We start from the raw sequence: 26,741 nt of genomic DNA on the forward strand, positions 1-26,741 counted from the left end.
CAGTGTAAACTGCATTGTATTGTTATGGTTTATGATTATAGCATAGCTTTCGATGTGTAATTTTGAGCATGAAATTAACCGTTTTGACAAATTTGTGAGGTGTGTTGCAGCTTTATGATTTTGGAACACTTATTATATGTATTGAAAAAAACTGTCATAGACATTGTAAAAAAATTCTAATAACAGCTATGCGCTGTAGTTTTGAAGGAATGGACACAACTTTAAAATCAAATGCTATCTGCTATAGCTGCGTTAATGAAACTCATCTTAAAACATTCCTTTAGGGGCCAGCACACACCTTGTGAAGTTGTGATGTAAAGCTGTAAGCATAAAAAATACTCTACATATATTTTATAACCACATCTTATTATTACATTTGTATCTTTAAACTTTTTTGATAATTGTGAATTTCATGGGTTTGAGAACATTTTGTGAGTCAACCCAGTGGATGGAACAATTGTGTTTACGCTTGTCGTTTAGTAGCTACTTTGTTGACGGTCCCTATCTGCGTATTTTCATTACAAAGTAGGTTGCCTTTCAAAGAAGCAGATTGACACAGAAACTACGCGGTGTGTTCTCTTGTGCATTTTCAAACACGCAACACAACCAGTTTTTATTCATATTGTGATTTTTTCTGGCTCTATTAGACTGTTTTAAAACTGATTCAACTTTACATCGGTGGTTTACCGTGTTTGTGACGACCGTTTATCACTGAACTCGCGATGTGCTGCTGCCTTTATAAACGAAAGTGAAAGTGTTTAGTTTTTGTCTCACCATTTTAAACATATTCCATCATTTACAATACAGCTTTAAATCTTTAATGTCTTGAGAAAATGAGTAAGGTTTATGTGATGCATTATATATTTTTCATCCTAAACAAACTGATGATGGCTGGATTTCAATGATTTTAGTGTCACAGCTGCTGAACTATTCCTGCATTCAGCTTAATTATGAAGGCTGCTCAAAGACTGGATATCTGTGATTGTTTATCAGTGTCTTCTAGAGTTTTTGCTGGAGATCAAACTCTTCAGATCCATCATGGAAGACCAACACACTTCTGGAGATCAGAATTTGCTTCCAGAATGCAGGTATTAGACCTAATCATTACCTTCTCACATTATTATTATTATTATTATTATTATTATTGTTGTTATTATTATTTGTTAGATTTATTTTAGTTTTTTTACAGAAGTGATTTTTTGATACTTGTTTGTGGCAAAATGTATTTTCATGATAATGTAACACAACCAGAAAGTTTTACAAATATAAACTAAACAATTATAAAGTGCAGTTTGAATTGATTTTAAATAATGACTGTATAACTGGTGTGTTTACATGGAGGTAAAGTGGGTTTTATATTCACACATTCGTTCATTTAGAGGTCTCTATATTGTTTACCATGTTATTTGAATATTCGATTGGAATTAGCATGCAGTGACTTGATAACAACATTAACACTGTTGATTTTAATGGGGACAATGTTTTACTTTGATAGTCATTGGCTGCTAATATGATTTCACTGAGTTTGCAAATAATACTTTCATAAAATTATATTTTTAAGGGGAAAGTCTGAATGTGCGAATATAAAACTAACTTTACCTCTATTGTGTTTACTCCAGTGTGCGCAGTGCTGAACGGTTATCTTTTCTGTTTTAGTTTAGTTCATCAGAAGAGAGCAGAAGCAGAGGCCAGCTGTGTATCTCTGAAGAGTGAGAGATCTATGGATCCACTAACTAATTTTAGGAGTGAAAACACACAACCAGCTCTCAGGTAAATCATCTCCTTTAGGTCTCCAACTAATGATTATTTTTATAATAAATAAATCAAGCAAGTGATTTGTTATTTAATTCATTGGATTTAAATGGTTAGAGCTTGTATCTGAGCTCTGCAGGATAGTGGGTCTCCAGGGTTAAAAAATCTTTTGCCATAAAGGACTTTTCCCTGCTGTTTCTCTGGTACTGATTAGATTTTTCTGATATGAGTCTTTCACTGAATCGCAGTCGTCAAACATGTTGTGTTTTGCTCATATGCCAGTTGATCATTCAGTTTTTATGAATAATATTTCACAAGTTCATTCACTTTTATTTAATCTTGCTCATTCAGTCATGATAGATGATGGTAAACAAATGTGTCTTGCTGTCCTCAAAGTCTAGAATTGAGGTACTGTATGCAGACAAGACCACAATAAGTGAACTTCTGAAGACTGAGTGATTAGAAGGACTGTACTGTCACTGCCAGATAGCAAAGGTAATACCGTTGTAAATTACCCTTGACTATGTTCCTGAAAATATCGCTCTGCTCATTCCTGAGTGTCAAGGATTTACTCACCATTATGACTGAAGCACAGACTCTTGTTCAGATTTGACTTAACTTTAAAAGTGAACTTTTAAAACCTGTGAAATCTGACATTAAATGCCAAACTTATGAGCGCACTCAACTTCAGGAGGGGCTGGAAGGACATCTTTCACTGTTTTAAAGAAAAATCTGTCATAAAGTCTCTTGGGTTTTTGTCCTCAATCCAAGACACCAAATCATCGACAACAGAGCCAAGCGTTTTGTAAAATCCAAAGCTACTGTTAGTTCGGCCTTTAAAGAAATAACATTATTTTTCTATCTCAGTAATCTTTTCACTGTGATCAGAGAGGGCCTTTTCCATCTCAGAGATAGTAGTGGTAAGAGAAGCCAGAGTGCTGTGGATGGACAAAGAAGAATTCAGAAAATTAGTAAAGTCCTCTGTTGAACTTCGCCTTGACTTAACAAACCCTGACACAAGCACCTTCTGCCATTAAAGGAGTAGATGGTGGCATTGCCTCCATGTCAGACACCTCAGGTTCTTTACCTGAAGTTTCCTGATTTTTACCACTACCAGGTTTAGTAGTCTTGACTATACCTTTTATTCATTTGCTCCCTGATCACTCAATCCAGGGGTCACCAATCTTGGTCCTGGAGGGCCGGTGTCCCTCCAGGGTTTAGCTCCAACTTGCCTCAACACACCTGCTTGGTTGTTTCAAGTATACCTAGTAAAGCCTGATTTATACTTCTGCGTCAGGTGACCGGCGTAACCCACGGCGCAGGCAACGCGCGTGGCTGTGCATTTATACTTCTGCGCGCTGTCTCTGCCGGTCTGCATTAACACTTCCGAAACGCTAGTTGGCAGTGAGGTGTTAATGTTCCTCTGTGTCAAGTTTCTTCGCTACTTTTTTGCATTTCCTGAACACTTCCGGGATGTACAAGTGGCTCAAACTCGCTCATTTTGAGGCAGGAACCGGCGGACGTGCAACAACTTTAACTATGAGGTAAACACAAAACAAAACTTTCCATCCGGAGCTCCTTCACGGGACTCCACACTTGTAAACAATCGCTCGCGCGGCGTCGCGCCATTCGCGCGCCTCTCGGTCCCGCCCAGACTCGTCAGCGCTACCAAGCCGACCAATCACAGAGCTTATGCTACGCGTCGTTGCGACGTGTAGTTACATTTTTTGAGAGGTGCACGTCAGTGACGGCGATGGCCACGGCGAAGGGCTATGCGTCAGCGCCGTAGCATACGCCGGTGTTTGACGCAGAAGTATAAATCAGGCTTAAGGCCTTGATTAGCTTATTCAGCTGTGCTTGATTAGGGTTGGAACTAAAATCTGCAGAACACCAGCCCTCCAGGAACAAGTTTGGTGACCACTGACTTAATCGTTCAGTGAGACAAAGGGTGCTTTCACACTTGGTTCAATACCTGGACTGAACCCAAGTTTGATTGTGTTCCCTTGCCATTTTCTCAGCTGGTTTGTGTTCACATTGTGATTTTTCCTTCTGAAACCTGATATGCTTGTGTCATCAAGCTGCTTTTGTGTGTCAGCTGTTGCTAGGTGACACCCACAAAGCCATCGCGCCAAAATGGAAAGACTTATGCACATCGCAGTCGATCAGCTTTATCGAATCTTTTGGTTTTGGTAACATACAGAGAGCCACTTGTATCTATCTGCTGCAAACATATTAAAACATTCAGAACATAACGCAATGTCTGCAGAAGTCATTTTTGGAGGAGACAAGCAGACATTATTACTGCATTTGCACTGGGTCAGTCCTGCTTGCCAGCAAGGCAACTTTAGGTGGTACACAAACAAGCACACACAGAAGAACATTGTGAAAATTAAAGTTTGTTGTATAGTTGGCAGTTCACATTCGTTGTTTGGTACGATTACATTAATTTCAGAAGTGAACAGAACCAGAGTTTGTGCAAGGCATTCCTCAGATCACATGTTTCAGGCAGACTTGGGGATGGTTTGTTGGTAGGTACCCGAGTTCAGAAGACAGCGTTCACACTAGCTAAACGCACTGAACTCTGACATCAAACAAACCCGGGTAAAGACCAAGCGAATATGAAAGCACCCAAAGAGTGAGAAGTGAGACAGCATTTCACCTCATAAATAATTATGGCCTCAACAGTTATTGATTTAAAATGGAACTATTTCAAAATCTTTGATTATTATCATATAATGCATTATGGGGAAGAAAGAATATGATGAACACAGCAGCAGTATTACAGTATATTAATGCTGAAGTTTGACTGAATCTGCTCGCTCTGACCATGAATTGTAAATATTCAACATGTTGAACATTTAATCAGAAATTCTAATCCTAAGAGTAAATGCTTGTATGATCTGGAGATTATTATATGAAACTAAAACGATATTCAGTCAGAAAGTGAGCTGACAGAAGCAGGACAAACACAGTCATGGTGAAGCACTGAAAGATTCAGACAGCAGAGATGGCAAATAATTATTATTTTCTCATTGATGGCAAAACATTTAACAAGGATATGATCATAACAACTTTGAAAACTCCAGATAGCAAAATGCAAGATATAGTGCAACATGAAAACAGGAAATCATACAATAACATATAATAGTATCAAAAGAATGATTTTTGTCCCCATATTGGAGGTCCCACATTTTCATCTTAAATGATTTTAAATGTCTTTTTTTGTGCATCCAGCATAATTGTAATCATCTTCTCTCAGGATATCAAATGATTCATTGGTTACATTTAACAAATTACAAATACTGTTACACATTTTACACCATTTTGACCAATAGATGTTTAGAACTGTAGATTTTGACCATCAGTTTAAAGTGCTTCACGGTAGAGCTATGTCATTTGAAGTTTGAAACCGGTTCTGGGACAGTTTCTGCATTATTATAGTTTGGTTCTGAATTATATCTGTGTATTTTGTCTCACAAAAACCAAACATGGCTTTACCAGAAGATCTTTCCCCCCATACTTTGTGTTGTTGTTCCTGCAGTGTGGATATAGATGATCAGACTGGAGACCTGCAGCAGGATTTACTCCAACCAGAACATGATGAACTGCAGAGAGTCAAAGAGCAGCACAAAACCAGCATGAAGAACAAGTATGAGAGATTATTTGAGGGAATCAACCATGGAGAGACTCAAACCCTCCTGAACAGGATCTACACACAGCTCTACATCATAGAAGGAGAGGTTGAAGGAGTGAATGAAGAACATGAGGTTTTACAGATGGAGAAAACAACCAGAACAAAACCCTCACAACACACTTCAGTCTACTGCAATGACATCTTTAAAGCCTCAGCTGGAGCAGCACTTAAGAAGAAAACAAGCAGAAGAAGAAACAAGAAGAAAACAAACCGGGATGTATCACAGATCAAGACTGTTCTCACTAAAGGCATCGCTGGAATCGGGAAAACCGTCTCTGTGCAGAAGTTCATTCTGGACTGGGCCGAGGGAAAAGCCAATCAGGATGTAGATTTCATGTTTGTGCTTCCATTTCGAGAGCTGAACTTGATCAGAGATCATCAGTACAGTCTTCACAGACTTCTGCTGGACTTTCATCCTGAACTTGAAGATCTGGAGCCCAAGATTTATGAGCAGTGTAGAGTTGTGTTCATCTTTGATGGTCTGGATGAAAGCAGAATCACACTCAACTTTTCAGATGAGGAGAAAGTTTGTGCTGTGACTGAATCTTCATCAGTGGCTGTGTTGATGTGGAGTCTCCTGAAAGGAGATCTGCTTCCCTCTGCTCTCATCTGGATCACCTCCAGACCAGCAGCAGCCCATCAGATCCCCTCCAGATACATCAAGCGTCTGACAGAAATTCAGGGATTCACTGAGCCTCAGAAGGAGGAATATTTCAGGAAGAAAATCAGCGACGAGCATCAAGCCAGCAGAATCATCTCCCACATCAGAAGAGCAAGAAGCCTCCAGATCATGTGCCACATACCCGTCTTCTGCTGGATCTCCTCCACTGTGCTTCAGAAGCTGCTGGAAGAGGATGTGAGTGCAGAAATCCCTCAAACTCTGACTGAGATGTACATCCACTTCCTGCTGATTCAGATCAACATGAGGAAGCAGAAGTATGACGAGAGAGATCCAGAGAAACTCCTGCAGTCCAACAGAGGAGTGATCCTCAAACTTGCTGAAGTGGCTTTCAGACAGCTGATGAAGGGCAATGTGATGTTCTATGAGGAGGACCTGATTGAGAGCGGCGTAGACGTCACTGATGCCTCAGTGTATTCTGGGATCTGCACTGAGATCTTCAAGGAGGAATCTGTGATTCATCAGAGGAAAGTCTACAGCTTCATCCATCTCAGCTTTCAGGAGTTTCTTACTACTTTTTATGTGTTTTACTGCCATTTAACAAAGAAGACAGAACAGCTGAAGTTGATTTTTGACACAGAATATTCTTATAATCAATATCTACAGGCCAACTCTCTATATGAGCCACTGACGTTGATTAATGAGAGAAAATATACAGATGAGGAAGATGAGTGTATGGATGGCATTGAATATGAAAATGAACATGAATCGTCAAGGCCCGAGATTGCTCTGTATGAACTGCTCAGATTGGCAGTAGATAAAGCTGTCAGGAGTAGTAATGGTCATCTGGATCTGTTCCTGCGGTTCCTGCTGGGCGTCTCACTAGAGTCCAATCAGAGACTCTTCCAGGATCTGCTGAGACACACAGAGGAGAGCTCAGAGAGCATCAGCAGAATCACACTGTACATTAAGGAAAAGATTAAAAGAGATTACCATCTCTCAGCTGAAAGATCCATCAATCTGTTCCTCTGTCTGCTGGAGGTGAAAGATCAGACTCTGGCCAGAGAGATTCAGGAGTTTGTGAAATCAGACAAACACTCAGAGGAGGAACTCTCTCCTGCTCACTGCTCAACAATTTCCTACATGATTGAGATGTCAGAGGAGCCGCTGGATGAGTTTGAGCTGCAGAAATTCAACACATCAGATGAGGGAAGATGGAGACTGATAGCAGCTGTGAGAAACTGCAGAAGAGCTCTGTGAGTATTCATTCATTGATCACAGAACACACACATCAGTTTGCAATGAAGATCAGTTTAGGTCAGGGGTCTCAAACTCAGTTCACCTGAGGGCTACTGGAGGCAGAGTCTGGGTGAGGCTGTCACATAAGGTTTTCTAAGAATTTTTTTTTTATTAATTATATTATTAAGTTTTGATCTCTATTTTTTTTTTCATTTTATTTTGTGTTAAAAAATAATAAAAGATTTGAGAAGATTGTAATTTTTTAAAACAAAGTAAAATGAACAAAATATAAAAAATTAACAAGAAAATAATTCAATTAGTATAAATAGTAACAATAATATTAATTAGATTTACTGTTATCTGCTGTGTTGTTAAAAAAAAGCAACACTGTGTTGTTGTTATTTGTTTTCACTACTTTTACATCATATAGAAGTATATGTTATGTTCATTGTGTGAGGCAATGAAAATACAATACAGGTAGTGATGCAAATGACCCACAAATAACGGTGCGACTCTGTAATTAGTCCGAATATCATAGACTCTTATTGAAGATGGAAGGGTGATGATATGTGACTGCAGACTACTACATTAGGCTGCATTGGGTTTCTTACTTTTCTTTTGTCATTGTATGCATCACTTTGATTTATTTTGTCTGAGAGAGAGAGAGAGAGAACTCACATTAAGTCTCTAAGTGCCATTTCAGTTCACTTCCAAGTTAAAAATTGTACTGACTCTCTTTGTCTAATCTTCAAGAAGAGCCCACAGTAGCTTCTCCATCATGTTCTGTAGCTGACTTGACCCGCGTTGCTTCTGTATCCCGCTATTCAGATTTAGGGAGGCAGTTCCAGCTTCTCGAGATCTCTTTTGATCAACCTCATTATTAGATTTACTTGTGGTTTTGAAAAAATGAAAATAAATTTGATTGCCTTTTTGCAATTTTGAAAATACTATTTGAAGATATTATATATCTTATTTAGGTAGGACGCTATGTCATTATTTATCTTCGCTGCTCACTGCGTGCGAAACAATGACCACCAACCAATGAGAGTGATTGTAAACATTAGAAAGATGACTGGCTAAAAATATTGTTCAGGACCAACAATTAGACGTGCCTTTTGCTTTAACATGGTGACTACCATTATGCGTGCACGCACACACAATCAGCCTTCGCATACACTCTCTCTCTCTCACACACACACACACGCATGCAGGTATTCACCACACTCAATTTACAGCTAAATCAATTAAAATAAATAGCGGAAAGCAAAACACGAATGGTAGGTTCATTCAGCCCTGCACACAACAAAGTAAAGCGCCATCCATATTAAACTCGTGGGCCGCACTGACATTAAATGTTTAAAATAAGGCGGGGGCCACAAACTATTGTCTGCGAGTTTGAGATCCCTGGTTTAGATCAAATTACTGTCCTGCTTTATAAGATTCATTCAAACACTGTTTATTTCTCATGTAAATATTGAAACAGACAGAAGAAGTTGAAAGCACTCTGGACAACAGACAGTAGAATCACCGCTGTGTGTGTGTGTGTTTAACATATTTTATGCTTGAATGACAAAATGGGACTCAATAGCAGCTGTCAAGAACATCTTTTTTAAAAAAAAAATTATTACTAAACATTGATTCTGTGATTCTGACATCTCTCACTTGTTCACTAGTCTCTATGTAGTTTGCATCAGTTAAGTGCACAATAGTAGCAAGTGATAAAATTCATTTTAAAATGTAAAATATTAAACCTTCTAAGTTACGTTATTACTGTATATTTTTCTCTATTGTTTCTTTTAACACTGCTGATTTTAAGCATAAATTGTTCCTTGTTGTGTCCTCTACACAGGCTACAGCGCTGTAATCTCAACGTTCAGTCCTGTGAGAGTTTGTCTTCAGCTCTACAATCCTCAAACTGTGTCCTGAGAGAGCTGGACCTGAGCAACAATGACCTGCAGGATTCAGGAGTGAAGCTTCTCTCTGATGCACTAAAGAGTCAACACTGTAAACTGGAGACGCTGAGGTCTGAGTTTAAGCACATGATTGGTTATTTAATTTATTTATTTAATTGTTTACATCAGATGAATTACTAAAAACGGTAACACAGTGGCGCAGTAGTTAGTGCTGTCGCCCTACAGCAAGAAGGTCGCTGGTTCGAGCCTTGGCTGGGGTCAGTTGGCGTTTCTGTGTGGAGTTTGCAGGTTCTCCCTGCATTCGCGTGGTTTCCCCCACAGTCCAAAGACATGTGGTACAGATTAATTGGGTAGGCTAAATTGTCCGTAGTGCATGAGCGTGAATGAGTGTGTATGGATTTTTCCCAGCGATGGGTTGCAGCTGGAAGGGCATCCGCTGCGAGAAAAACATATGCTAGATAAGTTGGTGGTTCATTCCGCTGTGGCGACCCCAGATTAATTAAGGGACTAATCTGAAAAGAAAATGAATGAATGAATGAATTACTAAAAACCACACTTGATGTAATTTGTGTTTCTTTTCTTCTTTTTCAGAATCGTTACATGTAAACTCACTGCCAAGTCTTGTCAGAGTTTGTCTTCAGCTCTACAATCCTCAAACTGTGTCCTGAGAGAGCTGGACCTGAGTAACAATGACCTGCAGGATTCAGGAGTGAAGTTTCTCTCTGATGGACTGAAGAGTCCAAACTGTAAACTGGAGACGCTGAGGTAAAAAAAAAAAACATATACATATACATAGAACAGTTCTGTCTGGTTCTTGAATCTGATTGGCTGATAGCCGTGCAATATTTTGCCAGTAACATCACACAAAGGCCTCTTCACTGTGTATTACTCTGCCCATATACAGCCAGCAACAAGCAGATGCTACAGTTTGATAAATATTACTGTTGTTAGACTACAAAATGTACTTTTGAGGCTTTTTTAGTCGAAAATGTAGTTGTTTAGATTGCAACTATGCAGCTAATTTGTAAGAATAGTGCCTATAAAGTATTTACAATTACTGAGAGACAGCTCGTTGGCGGCCAAAGACAGTTGACATTGTCTATCCAAAAGATGGCGCCAGGACCGCATACTAAGCCCTTGCTTGGTGTGTTTTCCTGAGCGCGAATAAGTTGAAAAACAGAAGCGTCGTGGTTTTTAAGGTGGACTGGATAGAGTCAATAAGAAGCTGTGAAAAAGAAGCTGAATTCAGCCTCGTTCCTCCTTATCGCAAACACAACAGCAGTCTGGTAGGTTAGTGATTGCTCTGTTTTTTTCAAGGTTAATTATTGTGATATTGTAACGATCGCTTAATATTCGATATGCAATGTGTATAAATGTCCAATTTAAGAGGACTATTCCTGTGGTTATTTTACCTTTTAGATGTAACCACACATGTATAGGAGCTTAGTTCAGTTCAGTGAGCTCTGAGGAAAAGTGTGATGGTCACTCTACTGCTGTATCATTCTTTTTTTCAATAATGTAACATTTTATTTTGCGACGGATGTTTGAGTGTATTTTTATTTTCCTTTTGCCTACTCATCGACATTGACTGGCATGTATGTAGTCGACAGCACTTGGGAGAAACGCATAAAGGCCAATATGAAGAGTGAAATAGTTTCTAGTCACAATACCGACAGCAACAGAGAAATACTGTAGACTGTATTAGATTGTAAGGAGAAATCTGTGTTGACGGATGGCATTTCGTGTAACGTTCAGCCTTATAATCTTAAAATGTGAGCAAAATCAGTTGTTTTGTCATCACCTTAAGGAGGTCACACACCAGAAGCGCCGCTTCACATTACGATATAGAGAGTCATTTAAATACTTGCTCTAAAGTGACGTTGGTGAATTAGTAATGGTTCTGCTGTTCTGACATCAGCTGCAGATGTAAATGAATGGCGGAAGAAAGCATTTCCTAATACAAAAGGGTTTTAGACTCTCTGTGTTTGATTTTCTTTTTTATGTACAAGACTGTAACGCAATATCACACAAGTAGCAGTGCGATATGGCTGTATATCAGCACTGGTGGGCGCTAAGGCACTCAGCCAACGCACTTCTCCCACCAGTGCTGATATTGCACTGCTACTTGTGTGATATTCCTCATATATATATATATATATATATATATATATATATATATATATATATATATATATATATATATATATATATTCAGTATGAGTGAGTATTAAGTGAAGTCAAATATGAGAAAATACTTTGTTTTAAGTAACTGTTTTTACATAATATACATATATAATTTTAATTAATTTACTGTTTTTACATTATATAATATTGCTCTTAAGTAACTGTGAAGCTTCTGCTCAAAATAATAATTTTCAGTTCAATACAAGGTTATTTGTATAGAGCTTTTAACAATAATGTTTGTTTCAAAGCAGCTTTACAAATGGTGCACATTATTGCATTTAAATCAAAATCAGAAAAGTCATTAGTTACCATAATTCTATTAGTTACTAATAACTTTAATTAACTAGTAACTATATCTTTTAACAGTTGATGCTATTATATATAAATATAGTTAACTTGCAGTTATAGAGTATATAGATGATGTCTGTGTACATGTTTAATGTGTTGTATTTTTGTATTATGTATATGTGTTGTCCGCGAAGTCTTCATTGGTTGGCATCATCTCTTCACAGGTCATGGATCTCATTAAGTGGCACTGCACAAGGCCTCGAGCTGGGTATCCCCAGGTGGAAATAGAGAATAAAGGAAATAATTAGCATAGTTGTTTTTCATAATGTATTTGAAAAAGAGATAAATGTTAAAGTGAAAATTAAGTGTTATAAATAAAAAAATGTGCCAACAAAGTGCCTAGCGTATTAAGATTGGAAGAGTGTGCCTTACAGGTAGTTTGTCAATACCACTCACTTGCATGGAGCACACTCATGTACCCCACAGTTATGTGATGCTTTGTGTGTATGCTTTACTAAAAAGATAGATTTTTAATCTTGTTTTAAACTAAGAGTGTGTCTGAGCCTCGTACATCATCAGAGAGGCTATTCTAAAGTTTAGGATCCACATATTAGAAGTTTCGACTTCCTTTAGTAAACTTCCTTGGGATTTTTGGAGCATGTCTAAAAAAAGCTATTTGGACTGAAATGTTTTCATTTTGAACAAAATCTGGCTAAAAGTTATTTTTGAGTTTTTATTTGTTAAATTTGAAATGGCTCCCCCAAAAGTTCACTCTGGCTCCTAAACACTTTTGAGCTGCCACTGGTCTGCAGGGTATATGCGTAGATGTCTTCTGGAGCTCTGCCTTCTTTGACCTGCAATTCAGGTATAAATAATTGATCAACAAAACTGTGACCACTTCATACATTTCCTTTCATTCTTTTTGTGTTGTAGTGCCGTGCCTTTTAACGCTTTTTTAGATGTTCACACCCAAAAAGTTAAATAACAAATACAAAAGTAATATTTAAACAAAATAAATGTACATCTTCAAAAAATGGCAACAACATTGTTCGTCTCTCTCAGCTGCCATCATCGATGTGTTATACATTGTGACATATTTACAGTTCCACATACTGCAGCGCAGGGCTATAGGTGTTGGAAATTAGTATACCATCACTCAGCGTTTTCCAACTTCTTTTTGTTTTCTAAGAAAGAAATAGAATTGTGAAGTATATTCCGACCTCAATTTCTTTCAGCTTATTCACTGCTTTATCAGGGGTTGCCATAGTGGAATAAACCACTAATTACACTGAGATGTTTTATGCAGAACGCCCTTTCAGCCACAACACAGCGCTGACAGTAGTGTGTTAGTAGTATTGGTTTGTTTTCATTATGTATATTTCTGCAACACAGTCCACACCAGTCCTTAGCATAGTAGTTAGAGCGATGAATTTTATGTTATTAAACTTGAGTTGTAACCTCATGTAGATCGACAAGGGTGGATCACTTGGCTATGGCGAGCCCTGTATAGTAGAGATAAAGCCAAAGCAAGGTTGTATAATGTCATTTTTACCCACAATCTCTCTCAAATTTCACTCTCTGCAGCCTGTGACATAAAGTGTCCCCTGCCTTATTATACCTAAAACTCGGAACAAGGAAAGAGTTAAGTATCAATAGCTCAGTTTTGTCATTTCAAATGCAAATCTTTATGTATTTATTACAACTTGACATAAACAAATACATTATAACCATTATAAGTCTTAGTTGTTGTCTTAACAACTTGGCATTGTGGCATTACCAAGACGCCAAAAATTGTCATAAATCTGTTAAAAACATGCCTATCAAGAGGTCATTATATTATACATTATATGTGTCATGGATTTTATAACAGAGTTATTATGATTTGATTAAATATTTTTACAAATTTATAATGTTGTTATACATTTATTTTTAACTTTAATGACCAATTCAGTTTGTTCCACTGAGAGAAGTGATCAAAAATATATTCATGACACATTTTAGTTGCCAAATGACAATCATGTTTATGACATAAATCTTAAGTTATATTGGCTTAATAAAGTCACATTGTTATAACACAGACGTAACTGAGCTAATGACACTTAATGACAGTTTTCATAAGCCTTCATAAAATATCATCCATCATGACAAATCATGACATCATGACTGTCTTTTGAAGATCCCTTCAAGTGAAGTGTGACTTTTTTTCTTTTGTGACTGAAACTAGAGCAAATATCAGCTTTTGAACAGGTGACTGGGATGTTTGGCTGTCAATCTAATGTGACGTCGACTGTTTGTGTGGGTTTGTAGATTGTCTGGCTGTATGGTGACAGAGGAAGGCTGTGGTTTTCTGTCTTCAGCTCTGACTTCAAACCCCTCACACCTGAGAGAGCTGGATCTGAGCTACAATCATCCAGGAGATTCAGGAGTCAAGCTGCTCTCTGAACAACTGGAGGATCCAAACTACACACTGGATAAACTCAAGTATGTGGAGCATAAACATGTTTTAGTTATTGTTTAGTTCACTTCCAGATTAAAAAAAAAAAAAAAACATCCTGATAATTTACTCGCTCTCTTATCATCCAAGATGGCAAGGGTGCACATAACTGCTATGCAGGTGCGCATGTGTGATAAAAAAAAAAGTGGACTACGTATGGCAATAAAAAATTGTTTATGCGTATAAGATTTAATTAATTTGGATGTGATTCAAATGGCACAAGACATAGTGCTGATACATCTTTGCCATGCTTGTGGTTTGGAAGAAGAATGTAGAATAAAGTTGGTCAAATCAAACAAATCACTGATGAAAGCCGCTGTTAATCATGTATGAGCTGGTTTAAAAACTTGCTTGTCGTACATTTGTACATCATCTCCAAATCAGTGGAGCAACATGTTAAATATATAGAGGTGCTAAAAGAAACAAAGACACCAAGGTGGACAGAAAAAGACTTGTGTGTTAGATAAGACCTGATCCTCTACAGCACAGAACCCAATATGTTCCAGCCAGGATATTATGATCACTGATATCAAATGCAGATGTCAGATATAAAAGCATAATAACACTTTTAAAAGTGTTATTTCTGCAGAAGTGTAGCACTCGGACAAACTATGGTGTGTACAATAGTAGGGATGCATCGATATCATGTTTTTGGAACTGACCAGTTTTACCTATTAAAACATTTCCTTGCTTAAACTCACCCTGAGTGAGGATTGAGAAAATGAAAGCACATCACCACTGAGAAAAAGTCAAATGCTCAAGACATAATCTTTAAAACAATGACTTATATTAAAAAAATGTAGCAAATATATGACAAAGGTTTGTTTAAAACGATAGCAGTTTAGCATTAATTAAGTCTTTATATTTTATTGAGAGAAGCAAATCATCCATCCACACAGTTGTTTATTGTTTAACTGTTGGTCAGTTATCTACAAAAGAAACAAGAAGCCTAGTGCTTAGCGCGCCAACATATGGTGCAGTAGCACATCAGGGCGTCTTGAGTTGGAATCCCAGCTTGAGAACATTTCCCAATTTTACCCCGCTCTTTCTTTTTTCAACTTAGCTTCCTGTCTCATTACTGTCCTATCTAATAAAGGCAAAAAGGGCAAAAATCTAATGTTGAAGAATTATTAGCCCTCCTTTGATTTTTTTTTTCTTTTTGTAAATATTTTCCAAATAATGTTTGACAGAGCAAATAAATTTTCACCGTAAGTCTAAGAATATTTTTGTTCTTCTGGAGAAAGTCTTATTTGTTATATTTTAGCTAGAATAAAAGCAGTTTTTAATTTTTTAAACACCATTATAAGGACAAAATTGTTAGCGCCTTATTATTTTTCGATAGTCTACAGAACAAACCATCGTTATGCAATAACTTGCCTAATTCCCCTAACCTGCCTAGTCAACCTAATTAACCTAGTTAAGCCTTTAAATGTCACTTTAAGCTGTATAGAAGTGTCTTGAAAAATATCTAGTCAAATATTATTTACTGTCATCATGGCAAAGGTAAAATAAATCAGTTATAAGTACTTTTTTTGAGATTTTAAAGAATGTGTGTGCATTGAGCATCAGCTGTAATTGTGGGAAAACTGGATAATTTTGAGCTTTTGTCAGCTAATTTCAGCTTCTGGGTTTAAAATAATTTTAAAATAATTTTTGATAATTCAGGATCAAAATCGGTGACGGAGCGCAGAACTGCAAGTGCAAAGATGATGCGTCGGTTTCTCATTATTATTCTTTGGGTAGTTTTTTTATCCTATGAGAAGAGCCGGCTTCTTAATTATTCATGACTGCGCAGGCTTTCTGAAGGCAAGACACAGACCTGCCACTGCCAAGCTGTGAGACCCTATATTGATGACTGGGTGAGACTGGTTCCACGGACTCACGGCACACAGTATTTGGCTGTTCATGAATGGTTGTATGTGTTTGTTTCTATGATCGTCGGGGTTTGTTGCATGTTTTTCTTCGCAATCCTGTCAGGGCCGATACAGTAAAGCTGTTTGTGTGTAGCAAGCATACTACAGCACGTGCTCCTTCTGCACTAGTGGCGCTACTGCACTCCTCTGCGTTCGGTAGTGCTCACAACGCACTCTAAAGCACCTGACCTCCTTGGTTGTTTGTATACATCTGACAATTTTTTGTCAACTTTATCTGGAGTAGCTGGATAGTATGTCCTGCATGATACATATTTCTTCACCACTTTTTTCACAGTGCGAGTCTGTCTTAATTTTTTTCATAGTCCTCCTCATTGTCATTTTCAACATTAATTCTTCTGTATTTGACCATTACATAAGCTAATCTGGTCTTTGAGTTCCTTGAGTCATGAACACGTGTTGATGAGAAATTTAACCTCGCTGTCAACAAAGCAGCTTGAAGATCTTGTTTCCAGTTGTTTGGAGAGCAAAGAATTGTCATTTTGGAGAGGTTACACGTTGTGCTGCTGTTTTATTACAGCTGGATATGTGTGTGTGCGTATGTGTGTGTACATTTTATAAGCCAATGTTTCCTGACTGAATGTGAATTTGTGTGTTTACAGTCTGGACCATGGAGGAGAGAAGATGATTAAAGCAGGACCACGCAAATGTACGTCTACACACACACACACACACACACACAGAAAGAGAGCTTTAGTGAGTGTTGTGTAATAAATGTGTCTCTTCTTGTGCTCAGGGGCATGTTTTCTCACACTGGATCCAAACACAGCAAACGATGAACTCATTCTGTCTGAGGACGACAGAAAGGTGACAAAAGTGGAAGAGAAACAGTCGTATCCTGATCATCCAGACAGATTTGAGGATCATCCTCAGGTGTTGTGCAGAGAGAGTGTGTGTGGACGCTGTTACTGGGAGATTGACTGGAGTGGAGATTATGTGTCTATATCAGTGTCATATAAGAGCATCATAAGAAAGGGGTACAGTGAAGAGTGTTGGTTTGGACGTAATGATCAGTCCTGGAGTTTGAGTTTCTCTCCCTCCAGTTGCTCATTCAGACACAACAACACACAGATTCGTCTCCCTGTGAAGTCAATCAGCAGGAGAATAGGAGTGTTTGTGGATCACAGTGCAGGAACTCTGACCTTCTACAATATCTATAAAGACACAATGAGCCTCATCCACTCAGTCCAGACCACATTCACCCAGACTCTCTATCCTGGGTTTATTGTTTACTCTGGATCATCAGTGAAATTCTGGTGACATCATCTCTCTGAATGGCTATTTTATCGAGGTTTTTGCAAGACCAAGATTTACAATTTGAAGAAGAGACAAAAACCTTGTTTTCAGTAGCTTGCCTGAAAGTATCTGTCACGGTATGGGGGTGATGAAGAGGAGGCGAGGACCCAAATGCAGGGAATGAAGAGTTTAATGAAAAATAAAACAAAAACAAAACTCAAATCTCCCCACGTGGGGAAAAACACAACATCATATTACACACTCAACTAGACTAGGTCTGGAACTTGACAAGACAATACTTAAACCACTGTTGTAGACTAGAAATCAGCAGATACAACAGTGAAGGGAACAATCAACAACGGACCAGCCCGGAACAGAGCACACTAGGAGAATAAATAGGAAAGACAAACCAATAAACAGACAGGCGGACAGGTGAAAATAATAATTACAAACAAGGTAACAAGGTGGGTGGGACAAGACAATAGACGGGAGAGCGCATGACACAGAGAGACAATACAAGCCATGCGCTCACACAACACAACACTGAAGCACACGACAAAAGCACGTGACCACAATGTAAACACCGAGCCACGTGCTTTGACAAAAGACGCAAGACACGAGCACACGATGAATGAAAGCACTCACCGTGCGCACACACACGCAGCGTGCATGCTTCATCCCAGCGCCGACCAAAACCGAAACCAACAAGACTAAGACGCTGGGAATGAAACACCACGCCGCTGACAAACGAAAACACAAACACGAGTACAAGAGCGCACGCGTCTGAGTGACGCAGAGCGCGCGCGCGGCCGCGTCAAGCAGGAGCGCGCACACTCTACGTACACCCACGACGGCGCGCGCTCACACAGAGACAGAAACAGGACCCGACATGAGAAGTGTCAGAGCTCTGCCACCAAAACAAGAATTTACAAGACCAAAGTGGCAGAACCCTGACACTAGCCCCCCCCAAAAGGGACGCCACCTGGCGTCCCTAAAGGGAACATCCAACAAGGTACAAGACAGACAAGAAACACTAGAAGACAACAAAACAGGCAACATCAACAGACACAAGACAGGGGGGTGAACAGGCAAGACAACATGAAGGGAGGGAGGGAGGGAAGCCAAGCCAGACCCAACAAGACAAACAAGGGAGGGATGGGAGGGCAAGACCAGGGAGGATCAGGAGGGACAGTCCAGGGTGGATTCAGTGGGTCGGGGGCCCCGGCAGGGAGCCAGGGTGGAGCCGGAGGGTCCGTCCAGGGTGCAGAGAGGGAACACCAGGGAGGAGCAGGAGGGACGACCCAGGGAGAGTCTATCAGGGGAGACAAGGCAGGAGGTCGGTGGGGAGCCGGCTGGGCTGGAGGCCTGTGGGGAGCCGGCTGGGCTGGAGACCAGAGGGGAGCCGGCAGGGCAGGAGACCAGAGGGGAGCCGGCAGGGCAGGAGACCAGAGGGGAGCCGGCAGGGCGAGGCGCCGGGCTGGGACCGGCAGGACGAGACGTCTGGGTGGGGCCAGCAGGGCAGGGTGCCGAGCTGGGACCGGCTGGGCGAGACGTCTGAGTGGCGCCGGCAGGGCGAGACGTCTGGGTGGCGCCGGCAGGGCGAGACGTCTGGGTGGCGCCGGCAGGGCGAGACGTCTGGGTGGCGCCGGCAGGGCAAGGAGCCGGGCTGGGGCCGGCTGGGCAAGGCATCTGGGTGGCGCCGGCAGGGCAAGGAGCCGGGCTGGGGCCGGCAGGGCTTGACGTCTGGGTGGTGCCGGCAGGGAAAGGAGCCGGGCTGAAGCCGGCAGGGAAAGGAGCAGGGCTGGGGCCAGCTGGGCAAGACGTCTGGGTGGCGCCGGCAGAGCAAGACGTCTGGGTGGCGCCGGCAGGGCAAGACGTCTGGGTGGCGCCGGCAGGGCAAGACGTCTGGGTGGCGCCGGCAGGGCAAGGAGCCGGGCTGGTGCCGGCAGGGCTAGACGTCTGGTTGATGCCGGCAGAGCAAGGAGCCGGGCTGGGGCCGGCAGGGCAAGACGTCTGGGTGGCGCCGGCAGGGCAAGGAGCTGGGCTGGTGCCGACACTGGAGGGCGCTCAGGGGCTGGAGCCGACACTGGAGGGCGCTCAGGGGCTGGAGCCGACACTGGAGGGCGCTCAGGGGCTGGAGCCGACACTGGAGGGCGCTCAGGGGCTGGAGCCGACACTGGAGGGCGCTCAGGGGCTGGAGCCGACACTGGAGGGCGCTCAGGGGCTGGAGCCGACACTGGAGGGCGCTCAGGGGCTGGAGCCGACACTGGAGGGCGCTCTGGGGCTGGAGCCGACACTGGAGGGCGCTCTGGGGCTGGAGCCGACACTGGAGGGCGCTCTGGGGCTGGAGCCGACACTGGAGGGCGCTCTGGGGCTGGAGCCGACACTGGAGGGCGCTCTGGGGCTGGAGCCGACACTGGGGGGCGCTCTGGGGCTGGAGCCGACACTGGAGGGCGCTCTGGGGCTGGAGCCGACACTGGAGGGCGCTCTGGGGCTGGAGCCGACACTGCAGCAGAGGTCTTCCTCTTTAACCTCCGCTTCTGAGTGCGGGTCAGCCCTTGAGGGCTGGACATGGGCTGGGAGGCGGCACTGGTGGTGGTGGTGCGAGAGATCCTCTCCTCCTGAAGGATCCCTTTCTCCTGCTGCTGAACCATGTGCTCTATAAATTGCTGGTATGACCAGCCCACCATTCTCTGGATTTGCAGAGGAAGAAGGGGCTTGTCCAGAGCAAAATTTAGGTGGGTCATAAGCAGCCAGTCATTAAAATTCAGCCCCTCAGCTGCCTTGCGGAATTTCTCCGCAAACTCCTCCAAATTCAAGCCACATTGTTTCAGTGACTGCAAATGCAGCAACTTAGTAATGCGGCTGGCGAAGGAGCCATCTTCACTCCGCTGGGTCCTCATTCTGGCTGGTCCGTTCTGTCACGGTATGGGGGTGATGAAGAGGAGGCGAGGACCCAAATGCAGGGAATGAAGAGTTTAATGAAAAATAAAACAAAAACAAAACTCAAATCTCCCCACGTGGGGAAAAACACAACATCATATTACACACTCAACTAGACTAGGTCTGGAACTTGACAAGACAATACTTAAACCACTGTTGTAGACTAGAAATCAGCAGATACAACAGTGAAGGGAACAATCAACAACGGACCAGCCCGGAACAGAGCACACTAGGAGAATAAATAGGAAAGACAAACCAATAAACAGACAGGCGGACAGGTGAAAATAATAATTACAAACAAGGTAACAAGGTGGGTGGGACAAGACAATAGACGGGAGAGCGCATGACACAGAGAGACAATACAAGCCATGCGCTCACACAACACAACACTGAAGCACACGACAAAAGCACGTGACCACAATGTAAACACCGAGCCACGTGCTTTGACAAAAGACGCAAGACACGAGCACACGATGAATGAAAGCACTCACCGTGCGCACACACACGCAGCGTGCATGCTTCATCCCAGCGCCGACCAAAACCGAAACCAACAAGACTAAAGGCTGATTTATACTTCTGCGTCAAACACCGGCGTATGCTACGGCGCTGACGCATAGCCCATCGCCGTGGCCGTCGCCGTCACTGACGTGCACCTCTCAAAAATTGTAACTACACGTCGCAACAACGCGTAGCGCAAGCTCTGTGATTGGTCGGCTTGCTAGCGCCGACGAGTCTGGGCGGGACCGAGAGCCGCGCGAATGGCGCGAGCGATTGTTTACAAGTGTGGAGTCCCGTGAAGGAGCTCCGGATGGAAAGTTTTGTTCTTTGTTTACCTCATGGTTAAAGTTGTTGCACGTCCGCCGGTTCCTGCCTCAAAATGAGCGAGTTTGAGTCACTTGTACATCCAGGAAGTGTTCAGAATAGCAAAACAGAAGCGAAGAAACTCGACACAGAGGAACATTTACACCTCACTGCCCACTAGCGTTTCGGAAGTGTTAATGCAGACCAACGGAGACAGCGCGCAGAAGTATAAATGCCCAGCCACACGCGTTGCCTGCGCCGTGAGTTACGCCGGTCACTTGACGCAGAAGTATAAACCAGGCTTAAGACGCTGGGAATGAAACACCACGCCGCTGACAAACGAAAACACAAACACGAGTACAAGAGCGCACGCGTCTGAGTGACGCAGAGCGCGCGCGCGGCCGCGTCAAGCAGGAGCGCGCACACTCTACGTACACCCACGACGGCGCGCGCTCACACAGAGACAGAAACAGGACCCGACATGAGAAGTGTCAGAGCTCTGCCACCAAAACAAGAATTTACAAGACCAAAGTGGCAGAACCCTGACAGTATCACCCAGCCATTTGTTTGTCAAAGACACAGCCGGGCCTTGAACTGACAATATGCATTTCTTTGGAGACATGAAACTGTATTTGACAAATAGGCAGTGCCTAGGACTTATTATTTGCATTATATTGGATAAATAAGACTGTCCCTTGCACAAAGGGTTTCAAACCTGCTCCCTCAGAATGCATTCTGAGGGAGCAGGTTTGACATCCTGTGTGCATGAGACAGTATAATTTATCCAATGTAATGCATTTTACATTTTTAAAAAATTGGTAATCTTTCAGTCACTTGCTGGAGATTCCTCCCACCATAGATATTAGTATCGATAGATATAATCTGGTGACTGCCCCAAAACCACCTGGTAATAGGGAAGAAAGGCTGCAGTCAATAATAATAAAATTACACCACTACAAAATCAAACAAGCAAATATACTTAGGGCTAAATAGGTACTAAAACAGAAGCAGATAAGCTTCCAGATACCGTTCCCAGCTAAACTTAAGGTGTGCTATGATGACAGGACACAATTGTACCAGACAGCAGATCAGGGGACTTCAGATGTGAAAGACAGGGGACTTCCCATCACACCTAAAGAAAGCCTCGCTGAACAGCTGTCCTATATCACATAGCTTAATTCAGGGTCATTTGTTAGAGACCCCAGCCTTGGAGTCATACTGTTATTTGTTATTGTGCTCTATATATTTTCTAGTTCTTATTTGTTTTGGGAGTGAATCGTGTAAGTTTCCTATAGCCAAATTTATAAGCATACAGTTGAAGTCAGAATTAATAAACCACCTGAATTATTAGCCCCCCTGTTTATTTTTTTTCCCCAATTTCTGTTTAACGAAGATATATTTTTCTACACATTTCTAAACATAAGTGTTAATAGCTTATTTCTAATATCTGATTTATTTTATCTTTGCCATGATGACAGTACATATTTTACTAGATATTTTTCAAGACACTTCTATACAGCTTGAAGTGACATTTAAAGGCTTAACTAGGGTAATTAGGTTAACTAGGCAGGTCAGGGTAATTAGGCAAGTTATTGTATAACGATGGTTTGTTCTGTAGACTACTGAAAAAAATAAAGCTTAAAGGGGCTAATCATTTTGAACTTAAACTTTAACATTCTTAAATTCTTAAAGCTTTTAAACAATGAAAAACTTCTTTTATTCTAGTCAAAATAAAACAAATAAGACTTTCTCCAGAAAAAACAAAAATGTATTATTAGACATACTGTGAAAAATTCCTTGCTCTGTTAAACATCATTTGGGAAATATTTAAAGAAAAGAATAAAAATAAAGAGGGTTTAATAATTCTGACTTCAACTGTATAACCTTCAGATGATTATGGTGAGAGAGAAAGTTAAAATAATATCCTTTAATGTCAATGGGATGTTGAGTCCAATCAAGCGTAGCAAGATTCTATCAAAAAATGAAGGCACAAGCTTATTTAATACACCTACAGGAAACTCATTTAAATGATAAAGATTATGAAAAAAAGTTAGGCTTTTCAAATGTATTTTTCTCTTCACATAAAACAGGACATAGGAGAGGAGTTGCTATATTTTTTCTGAATAAGCACAATTTTGAAAAACTCTGAAGAGAAAGACAAGGTAAAAATTAAAATATACATGAACTCAGTTACTCTTTTTAATATATGTGCCTCTAGGAAGTGATAATAGTTTTTTAGAAAATCACTAATGCTGTGACCATAGACTGTAAAATATATGGATGTAGTATCCGTGTCATCACCCATAGGTTACTGAAGAGCGCAAATAAAGCTACAAGTAGGTGTGGCCAACCGTCACCATCAGTGGAGTTACAGATGCATGACAGCACTTTGCTTAGGCAGGCTTTTCTTTGAGAAACGTTTAATACTTCATTACCTGCGACTTGTTTGTGTTCTGAATATGTGTGCTTGGTTGTTTGCTTTATTAATAAAGTGCTTAGACTTTTAAAAACACTGTTGTAATACTTTGGACCACTTGTTTTTATGACGTTTTACTGCAGTAGGAAAACACATACATAACACTGTTTTTTTTTTTTTTTTAAACAGTTTTTCCCAGAAATCTCTTATATTTCAGACCCATCTCCCGTTTTGTTCTGTGTACCAGAAAACTTCACAGAAAAAGAATATCACGTCAGCACTGCACTCATAACCCCCCCTCCCTGCAGTTCACACACCCCCAAATTCTCCCCTCCCACAATATTCAGTTCGCAAATCCACCCATAATAGCCCACCATTACAGGTCTAAAGAATATAAATGATAATTAATCTTAAATACAACAAATACACTTATAGATATAGGATATAATTTCACCCCCCTGGGAAACAGAAGCAATTTGAATGGTTTGTGAACACAGAGTGCCACATTATCGGACAATTGTAGGAAATAATTCCAAAATGCAATGGACTGTGTAAAGCCACAAAACAAAAATACAAATGTACATGCCGAGTACAGTGGCTAATCAGCCGAGGTGAGATGACGGTGACCAACGAGGCCTAGCTGTCTCTTAAGTGGCTACGCGCCTACTTATGCAGACTTATAACTTTAATATAAATTAAACGGAGGAGTTATAAAAAAACATTCACCCCCCCCCCCCCCCCCCCCCCCCCCCCAGTTGTCATTAAGGAAATATTAGCTATATGCACCAAAAGCATCTTTTGTACCAGACTGTAAACATGTTTTTACCAGCTGTAAAATTGGCCAGGCGACGCAGTGGCGCAGTAGATAGTGCTGTCACCTCACAGCAAGATGGTCGCTGGTTCGAGCCTCGGCTGTGTCAGTTGGCATATCTGTGTTGAGTTTGCATGTTGTACGAGTGTGTGTGGATGTTTCCCAGAGATGGGTTGCTACTGGAAGGGCATCCTTGCCAGATAAGTTGGCGGTTCATTCCGCTGTTGTGACCCCAGATTAAAAAAAAGGGAGTAAGCCGGAAAGAAAATGATAAATAAAAATTGGCCAATTTACCATTGCAATCTGTGAACATCTGGACTTCCTCGAGCTAGCCCCTAAAGGCAAGCCGATGAGTTGCAGTTACTTCCTTTTTGGCTTCATGAGGGAGAGCGGGAGGTTTCTGCTTGGTCATGACAATAAAAATATAAGAATTGTTAATATGTGGGGGGATTTAAATATACACTTTAATCCAAAATTACACTCCTTAAATGGCAACATTGGTCTGATCGATACATGTACAGATTTCTATCCTAACAGAAGAGATTACCTTAAACTTTCTATACACCAGAATATACTATTTTTGTAACATACCAGACAGAATACCAGAGGTGTGGGAAAACAAGGACAGTTTATTAGGTATAGTTCAACTACGCAATACCCAGGCTGTGCACAGTACTGGATAACTCAAAGTTCTTCAGATGAAAACAGATGAGTCCCGTAAGAGAGGTCAGAGAAAGAGTAGAGGAGGAGAGCTGGCGTAAGCTGACAAACCCCGGCTCGGGACCAGATGCAGACACTTGAAGACTGGTTAAGCAGAGCGTAGGTGACCACACACACACACGCACACGCGCACGCGCACACGCACACGCACACGCACACACACACACACACACACACACACAACAATTGTATGCAGGATAGGACTTACTGGACTGGACTGGACTGGACTGGACTGGACTGGACTGGACAAACGTGTAGCGATCCACAAACTGCGAGGTGAAACACAGAAGCGATATAATAATCTGACACAGAAACAGAGAACATAGAGGATTAAGTAGGGATGCTAATAGGCAATAAGTGGTGACAGGTGCTAATGCAATGATAGTTAATGAGGAGAACCTGCAGCTGCGACACCAAAGAGGCAATACAGAGTGATAGAATTAACGAGATCAAACCTGACTCATTACAATTTTATAATGTTTGGAAAATATTAAGCTAAAATACATACTTGTGAAATCGGAACTATATATATATATACATATATATATATATATATATATATATATATATATATATATATATATATATATATATATATATGAATGTATAAATATATTGATTTTGACCTAAAACCAAAGAACAATGATGCTGCGTTCACACCAGACGCGGCACGCGCGTCAAGCGCAAGTGATTTACATGTTAAGTCAATGCAAACGCGTGAATATACATCCTGCGGCGCGAATGACGCAAATTGCGCGAATGGCGCGAATTGAGGGTTTTGTCATAGTTCTGAAGTGAATTTGACACGCGAATGAAGCGGGGTTTGACGCGCAAATTAAGCGAGTAACCTCAAATGTTTACGCGGCTATTTACGTGCGAATATCGCGATTTATCCGTGCGTTCCGCGTCTGGTGTGAAAACAGCATCACACAAGTATATTTAATGACCTCTGTTTCAAAGAACAAGCTAAAAAGGAAATTAGTGCCTATCTGGAATTTAATGATAATGGTGAGGCTTTACATCCTATTTTATGTGATACTAAGAAGGCTGGCATAAGAGATAAACTCCTACCAATATCTTATAATATAATAACAAACTTATTCCTGTCCTACTTCCTACATTAAATTGGTTTCTAAAAAAGGCACAGGCTCCACCTATCTGGAAGAAAGCAATACAATCAGTCATACCAAAAATATTAAATAGAATGTGGGTCATTTAGACCAATATCTGTTTTTAATATAGAAAACAGAATATTTACTTCTATCATGTCAAAGCCAGTGGAAGAGCTTAAGCTGATACATAATAACCAGGCCGGTTTTATAAGATATCAGCGAACACAAGACAATATAAGAAGGACACTAAATATAATGAACTATACACAAAATAAAAATAAAAAAAACATTAAATGAGTGATCAAGTAGTGATGCTGAAAAAACATTTGACTCTTTTCTTTTTTCTTAAAAAAGTAATGGACTCAGAACATGAACAAGAAAATAAACAATAAACAAATAAATCTGTCCTTGCTAACAAAATTTTCATTGTTACATATGTGTCTTTTGACTGCTCTCACTTCTGACAGTGCAGTGCCGGGGAACTCTGACATCACTGTGTCTACCACAAAAACAAAAAAATGACATGACATAATTCTTATTTGTAAAGCATATACATTCATTCAGAATAGACAACTAATGCTTACAATA

The 26,741-nt window shown here is 40.9% G+C and overlaps 1 protein-coding gene across 5 annotated transcripts; it reads left to right on the forward strand.

Annotated features, from left to right (window-relative positions):
- Positions 1-499: 499 nt before the first annotated feature.
- Positions 500-23,606, forward strand: LOC110439447 (NLR family CARD domain-containing protein 3-like). 5 transcript variants are annotated; one of them, XR_015942020.1, is made up of 11 exons: positions 500-569; positions 994-1,088; positions 1,657-1,770; positions 5,294-7,321; positions 9,154-9,327; positions 9,809-9,982; positions 13,997-14,170; positions 16,717-16,763; positions 16,851-17,475; positions 21,644-21,800; positions 21,842-23,606. XR_015942020.1 is itself a non-coding variant. In NM_001445112.1 (10 exon segments), coding segments are annotated over 8 exon segments (3,285 nt in total). In that variant the 5' UTR covers positions 518-569; positions 994-1,038; the 3' UTR covers positions 17,375-17,474; positions 21,642-23,599.
- Positions 23,607-26,741: the final 3,135 nt, after the last annotated feature.

The sequence above is a fragment of the Danio rerio genome, chromosome 4 (assembly GCF_052040795.2).
Source record: "Danio rerio strain M-AB ecotype USA chromosome 4, GRCz13ab, whole genome shotgun sequence".
Classification (NCBI taxonomy): domain Eukaryota; kingdom Metazoa; phylum Chordata; class Actinopteri; order Cypriniformes; family Danionidae; genus Danio; species Danio rerio.

What these genes read in the sequence shown, in the direction of transcription:
- LOC110439447 (XM_088649682.1), top strand. Translation starts at nt 1,039, where the DNA reads ATGGAAGACCAACACACTTCTGGAGATCAGAATTTGCTTCCAGAATGC. An exon ending in TGTAAACTGGAGACGCTGAG is followed by an intron (nt 9,328 to 9,808) that starts GTCTGAGTTTAA and finishes CTTCTTTTTCAG; the next exon opens with AATCGTTACATGTAAACTCA. An exon ending in TACACACTGGATAAACTCAA is followed by an intron (nt 14,171 to 16,716) that starts GTATGTGGAGCA and finishes GTGTGTTTACAG; the next exon opens with TCTGGACCATGGAGGAGAGA.